This window comes from Octodon degus, unplaced genomic scaffold, assembly GCF_000260255.1.
Source record: "Octodon degus isolate 3935 unplaced genomic scaffold, OctDeg1.0 scaffold00002, whole genome shotgun sequence".
In the NCBI taxonomy this organism is placed as follows: domain Eukaryota; kingdom Metazoa; phylum Chordata; class Mammalia; order Rodentia; family Octodontidae; genus Octodon; species Octodon degus.
The window spans coordinates 36,313,954-36,321,538 of NW_004524578.1; the positions used below are offsets into that span (position 1 = coordinate 36,313,954).

Consider the following 7,585-nt stretch of genomic DNA (forward strand, 5'->3'; position numbering starts at 1 on the left):
GAAGTTCCCATTCCTCCAGGTGGGTGTTGCTTGGATCTGGCTGCTGTGCTCCACTTCTTTCTGCTGCAGCCTTTAGAGTTGAACCCTTTGTGTCTCTCTGGGAAGATGTTCTGCTCCTGAATCAGTTGTGTGGGTCTTGCCTCTAGCCTCTTTGCAGGGAGTTCTGCTGAAGGGTTCCATGCTGGGCCTGCGCTCTGGGTCTGTTCAGGATCCCATGTCCTGGGTAGTCTCACTCAGTCACCAGGCCTCTACTCTGGGTCTATTCAGGATCCCGTGGCCCAGGCATTCTCACTCACTTGCCAGGCCTGCGCTCCTGGTCTATTCAGGATCCAGAGGGCCCCGGGTCATCTCACTCACTCACCTGGCCTGCGCTCTGGGTCTATTCAGGATCCCACAGTCCCAGTTGTCTCACTCACTCACCGGGCCTGTGCTCTGGGTCTATTCAGGATCCCACGGCCCAGTTGTCTCACTCACTCGCTGGGCCTGTGCTCTGGGTCTATTCAGGATCCTGCGGCCTGCGTTGTCTCACTCACTCGCCAGCCTGCGCTCTGGGTCTCTAGTAAAACATTGACTAACACAATATCACACCTTTCTAATGTCATACACAGTGAATAAACACACAATTTCTTACTCAGAGTTCTTTTTTGTGGGGATTTCTAAAAAACACTTTTATAACCCCTCTAACTTCCTTCACACTTAATTTTTTTCTCTCTCTTAGAATCTTTGAAGGAAAAGACCTCATCTCTTGAAAGGGTCCTGTTTCCTTCCCTAGCCCCCAAGAGAGATCTGCTGTAGTTTTTCTGTACTTAAGTCTTCTTGTTGACTTGGATACACTCACACTATTAATATAGACCAGAATGGTTTCATCTGTTGGAGCCCCTGATAATTTGCACTCAGTTCTTCTACTGAGAAAAATGTAAGCATGAACTGGTAGTCTTGAGGAAGTGTGGTTTATTTGTCTGGGGTACTTCAGGCCACAAAAGTATACAGGTAAAAACCATGTCACTCAGGCATATGTATGCAGTTTCTCCAGCTCCATAACTTCTACTTTGAGACATCATGAAACTGACAGCTCTCAAATAAATCCTACACTCTAAACTTTAGCAATTTTTCATTCTTCTCCTTACCTGGCCTTTCTGCTGTGGATACTTTTAAGATTCAGTAAGAGTGATCCAAATGGGATGTGACCTAAGAGAAAAAATTAGTGTGATGAAACTTGCATCTTTCCCAAGGATAGAAATTCTTTCTCTTTAGGATCACAGGATTGTCTGAAGATGGATGTTGCTCTAGTGTATAATGTATCTGGCCCATCCAACCTTTGTCCTGGATGCACAATTGTTTTTAACAAATTAATTCTAATTCAACATGGTTCAGTTTATGTAAAATGGTGATGAACCAGTAGAAAAACACAGCCAGTCATTCTCATTTACAGCAAATCACCCTAGTATTCATGCCTCTGTCATGGATGGCAAGATGACTTAGAGAGTGGAGGCCAATCAGCATCGTATACATAAAGTAGGGATTCTTGTCTTTGGAAACCAGCATGACAACATGGTCTGGGAAGAAAGCAAAGAGTTCAGAGCATTGTTTTTACAGATGAAGCTCAAGATAGAGACACTGGCTCTTAAGATAAAGCAAGTCATGGGCTGGGTAGGTAGCTCAGTGGTCTAAGCACCTGCAGCACAAGGACCTGGGTTTGATCTCTGGTACCGCATGCCATACCAGCCCTGGAATCTCAGGAGCACTGTGCTAGCCACAGAACCCAGGCATAGTAGTGCATATGTGTAATCCCAGGCTGTGGCTAAGACAGAAGGATCAATACAAGTCCAAGCTGTGTCATGAGATCCTGTACCAAACAAACAAAGAAGCAAACAAATTTATAAAAAGATAAAGTAAGTCATATAAGACAAGTGATATGCAGCTCTCTATGGGCATAGTCCCCTAAATGGAAGTTCAATACTAAGAACACTATATGGATCTGTGTTTCTTTAAACTGGAGGATATGGAAGGATAAGGAAAAATATGTCTGTGTTGCTAATATCCTATTTCTTCTACTAAAAGCACCAATTTTATTTGTTTATTTATTTGAAACACTGATTTTAAATAAAATGCTTAGAAATATTATTTACCTTATGATATTTGCAAAATGAATTCTTAATAACTTTAATGTCTTTAGGTCCTCAAGTAGAATTTCTACTGACACAGGAGGTTTATTAGGAATCCTCCATATATGTTTGTTTCTGTCAATCATGGCCTTTGTCTATGGGCTACCTTGAGCAATGTTTCTGCTCATAACAGGTTTGGCTCTAGTGTTCTTTGCCAGGACTGCCTTCTCAGAGAGTCCATGCTACTGATAACCTTGACCAGCTGACCCTTGCTCCCAACCCAGTCATTGTACACTATTTTCTTCTACGTTCCTTGCAATATCTGCAATTATTCCATCATACATATTTTTAAAATTACACGTCCTTTTACTTGTTATGAAGACAGCATCTGTTCATGAATATGCAATTCATAAGCATACCTTATGCTATAACCTTGCACTGTTATCTCTTGCAGATTGTTTCTGACATCTTGAACTAGGGACACTAGCAGAGAGTTGATGCAAGTAGCGTATTTAGATGGCAATATGAGGCAATTAGAGCACCAGTAAAGGAGATTGAGCCTAAAAGATTCTGGATGCTATGTAAAACATGCATATGGGTCTATGACATTTGGAGAAGCTGTTGTAGATGTGATTTCCAAGATTACTGCATTCCTAGTTTATGGCATTTCAGAGGAAGGATGCAAACATAATGATATGATAGGGCTAAAGATCAATTCTCTGCCTGCCCCTTTCCACTGTCTCTGATAACTGATGATGAAGACAAAATATACAAAGAAATATGCCAAGCAAGAAAAACAGAAGATAACAAAGGTCTACAGAAGGGAGGACAGATAAGATTGCATCCTTAACATTTTATGCATTGTAATGGTTGCTACACTGTGTCAATTTGAGAAGTCTAGGCGCTTAGCTAGTAACTCAGTAGTTCTATATCCCGGGCTGTAGAGGATGACATGCCTTTACCTCTCTAGGATGTGTCATTGTGTCAACTGGAGAAGTTTAGAAGTTCAATTTAGTGACTCAGCAGAAGGCCAGGATCCTCACTCTGAAAACATCTTGAACCTGTGCAAAAGGGTGTGGAGATAGTGTGAGTGCTATACCCACCAGAAGGTGGATGCCTGCACACAACGTAAGGGAGGAAAGGAGGCTTGCTCCTCCCCCCTTTGCTCTTGTTGCTGTTTCTGTCCTCTAACCTCTTGAACCATTGCCCTTCTGCTATCATACCTTGCTTCTTCAGAGTCTGCTGATTATGGAATGAAAGCTCTTTTCAGTTCAGTATGCCTTTCCTTTAGTTATTTGGGGTGTTGGGTATTTTATCTCAGAAAAAATGGAAAAGTAAACAAGACATACACTCAGAGCCAGGACCTTTGGCACAGAGGCTCACAGTTCATTTAGCTCCACCTGAACTTCCAGACTTCTGTGTGTGAAGATGGCCAGGCAAGAGCTGCTGCTCCTGGTGTGCTTCTTTCTCCCTCAGATACTGGTCTCAGAGGGTGCCAAAATCCTGACTGTATCCCAATTAGGTGAGTAATTGGTGGAAGAGTTTACAGTCCTGCATAAATGGGATACAGTCCTTTTGGGTGCAGGCAACCACGGCTTAGAGAGGTAGGCATGATCAGGGATATAGAGCTAGGTGTGGGCTGGTACTGCAGGGCAAAGCAGACCCTAGGGTATATAGACTTTCTAAATGACTTCTGTGTTTTACTGAATTACTAAAATTATGAAGGACATGTAGGGTTGTTCACTCCACATTTTATGGCAGAGATAGTATTTTCTTCACTTTTGCCCAAAGCAGAGAATGCAAAATGCAAAAACTGTGAAGATTAAACATTCACAAAATGATACAGCTTCCTTAAAATATTTACATACTCCCTCATGAAATGATAGTTGCTTCTTTCAATATTAAAAAAAAAGAACCTTGAATTTGTGGGTCTTCAAGCTAGAGGGAATCAAGAATATATACATCTAATTCTGCCTTCATGTTTTGTTGTCCCCTGTAAGCCTCCTTTGCAGGAGACTCTGTGCCTCTCTAATATCACACAGTAAAAGCTACACACATTCTTTTTAATGTGGGAGAATTATAGGGAAAAAGCTCTTCTCTTAAAAGCTCAATATTCTGTTACCCCAGCATCTAAAATTGAGCTCTCATAGCTTGTGGTACTAAAATTCTTATTTTTACCCTAGCATGCACTCCTGCTCATTAATATCCTCCAGCAAGGGTGCCTCTCTGGGCACCTTCTTCCTTGCACTGAGTTCTGCCCACTCAAATGTAAGCTGAAGCAGGCAATCTGAGGTAGGTGGTTTCTAGCCTACATGCCCTCTGTTTTTTAGAACACAACACAGCTTAGGTCATCAAAGCTATGTGGAGACTTCAAGTTACTTGAGTGATCTTTGGTGGAGGATTACAGCTGCTTAAGGCTTGGAATCACAGGCTGGGTATTATCCAAAGTAGACAGAGCAGCTAGAAGAACTAGCTCCATCTTTGCACAGTTGAACTCCCTATTTTTCTCTATCATGGAGTTTTATTTTCTTCTTCCAACCTTTACATTGTTCTTAGAAATTCCACTTTTATCTTTACAAAGTTGGTATCATGTGTTGTTTCAGGTGCAAGTCATTACATTCTAATGGACAAAGTGTCTTCAATTCTTCAAGACCATGGTCATCAGGTGACTAAACTTCTTAATAAAGAAGCCACTATTCCAGGTACTTGTTTTTTTTTTTCCAAAAAGTAACTATTACATATTTTCATTTCAAAAAAGTTGATAATAATTTCTGTATGAAATTGCTTGATAAGATCATTTGTTGAGTCTACTTGTAGTGAGGGATAAATCTCTGTGTCTCTGTCTCTCTCTGTGTCTCTGTCCCTCCTCTCTCTGTGTCTCGATCTCTCTCTCTCTCTGTCTCTCTCTCTCTGTCTCTCTCTCTCTGTCTCTGTCTCTGTGTCTCTGTCTCTGTGTCTCTGTCTCTGTCTCTCTCTCTCTGTTTCTCTGTTAAGTGTTGGACATTTTCTTAGACTTTGTACCTAGTGTAGGTCTTCCTATGTCATACTTTTGTATTTTACCCCAGCTAAGATTTGTATATGATTTCACTGTATGGATGGAATGTTTATGTGCTGGGACACAGGCAAACAAACAGAGAGGCATTTATTCTTTAAACGATTGATGATAGTAGAATGTGATTTGTCTATGAGACCCACCCTTGAAAAAGAATTATGTAGTTATTATAAGACTCGATTAATCTTCGTGTGTGTGAATTATTACAAAAAGTTAAGCCTGTATCTTTCCTGGTCTTTTTCGTCTTCTCTTGTCATGTGACTTCTCCTTCTTGCAAGTATCTTGCTATTGGATGCTATCCATCATGTTGTGGCACAGTCATAGGCACTCAGAATAAACCCTTTGTTCTAAATAACGTACCCAGCCTCATTATTTGTTATAACAACACAAAATAGATTAAAAGTTCCATTTTACTAAAGACCACTTCACTACAGGCCACAGTCCCCACCTCATGACTACTTTGAGAAATTGTAGTTTGAACCAATTTTGAACTGAATAGCCCCAATAGTCTGCCATTGTAAAGGTTTTCATTATACAAGTATTTCCTGTTCTCCAGATTACTCACTGCTTTCATGTTAGGCTAAAAATGTAAGAATCATTTTCCCAGTGAATCTCTTATTAATTAATCTATTAAGATTAAGATACATGATGGAATTGGCTATGCATTAGTTGCACATAATGATGTCAAAAATTTAATTGATTCACATCATCTAGAGAATTAGAAATTAAATGAAGCTTTCAATTGTTGTTGACAGAGAAGTACATAGAGACCCAGGATATTTAAATTGATTTTTGCCCAAGTCTCAAGGCAAATGAATATCACAGTTGGCTGAATGTGGTTCTTTGAACTGAGGAGTCTTATTCTAAGGCTTTTTGAAACTTGGGAGACAAAAACCCAAGTTAAATATTTTGATGAATAAAGAGGCCAAACAATTATAAAATTTGAAAGAGAACCTTTGGCATAGTTATAGTGAAGATGGTTTTACAGCACCCAGTGAGTTTCTAGATTGTGTTCTGCACCATTCACTGAATCCTGGTCATCTGATTTCATAGCACTAGCATGTAGTCCTTCTGTTTTGGTGACTCCCTTGACATTTTTAACAAAATCTTAATGCTATAGACTCACTGCTACTTTACAAACTGTGAATATCTGCCAATAATTCAGCAATTCATGGATCCCTTCAGCTTTATCATTAAATGTCAGTGTTGTATTACATACTTTCATCTTTCCCAATCGCTCAACATTTCTAAGGTTGAAATACAGTATTATTTCTTCTCTTCTGCAATGAAACTTGTGTTTTCTAATTTGAAATTAGAAAAAGCACATTAGATTGCTTTTGAGAACTGTCACCCAACTCTGTGTATTGAGATATTTGAACTCATAATACTTGTTTGCATCATTTCTCCATTTAAATTTTTCTTCTTTATTTTTATTAGTCAGTGCTGGTTGTACCAATGTACTAGTGTAAAGAATGTCTTCATTCCATTGAGGAGTTGATACATGTCGATGACACATGTTAGTGCTTTTTATTTGTCACCTTACTTGTGCACTCTTTCTTCCAAATTTTGTCTTCCAGTTTGAGAAAGACCTATCTCCACACTTCCTGTTTACCTCACTTTACTCTTTACTGCTTCTTACACAAGAGAAAGCATGCAATAGTTAAGCTGTGTGTCTGATTTCTTTTGCTTCACATTATGGCCTCAAGGTGCATTTATTTTCCTACAAATGACACATTAATCCCTTTTTATGGAGAGTATGATTCCATTGTGTGTAATTTTTAGGTTAAGTAAATAACTTTAGAGCTAATGTAAGCAGATAATTTTGGTGGTAACGTGCAATACTTTTCTAATTCATACATAAAATCTAAAGTATGAGATTGGCCTCAAATGTTAATTGTTTGATGTTCCAAGCATTTTATTTTTTAAAAAGCAAACTTCTTATAGCAAAAGAAAAGGGACTAAGAGAGTGGATAAAGGCATCTGGACTTGTCTGTCTCTTCTGGCCTCATATTGCACTGTTTGAATAGTAAGTTTCTATTTGTTTCTAAGGGTTCTGATGGAAAAGTTCCTCATGTCAGATTGGACTGAGATATTTATGCTATGATAAGTAAAGATTGACACTATATTTCACAACTTTTGTTCATTTTTATCTCCATCTATTCTCAATGTTACATCAATTTCTGTTTAATCGTTAATTTTAATTTTAACTGAGAAATGACATAAGACTTTGTTCAACCACAATCTTTAACCTAACTTATCTCAATGAGTGAAACTTTATTTACTTTTTAGATCATTTATCCTTTTTTCCCTACTTTTATTGATAGACAAATAGCAGTGAGACAGTTTCAAATCAATAGCAGTGAGACAGTTTCAAATCAAATCGCTAGGACAGTTTCAATAATTAACACACTGCATACATTCTTCTTAG

At 38.9% G+C, this 7,585-nt stretch overlaps 1 protein-coding gene across 1 annotated transcript in view; it reads left to right on the forward strand.

The window, feature by feature from the left end:
* The first annotated feature begins 3,533 nt into the window (after positions 1–3,533).
* The window catches only part of Ugt3a1 (UDP glycosyltransferase family 3 member A1), a 63,576-nt gene continuing 59,524 nt past the window's right edge, over positions 3,534–7,585 (forward strand). Inside the window, exons 1-2 of the mRNA XM_004623437.1 lie at positions 3,534–3,627; positions 4,709–4,807. Coding sequence (XP_004623494.1) covers positions 3,534–3,627; positions 4,709–4,807 — 193 coding nt within the window. The remainder of the gene's footprint in view (positions 3,628–4,708; positions 4,808–7,585) is intronic.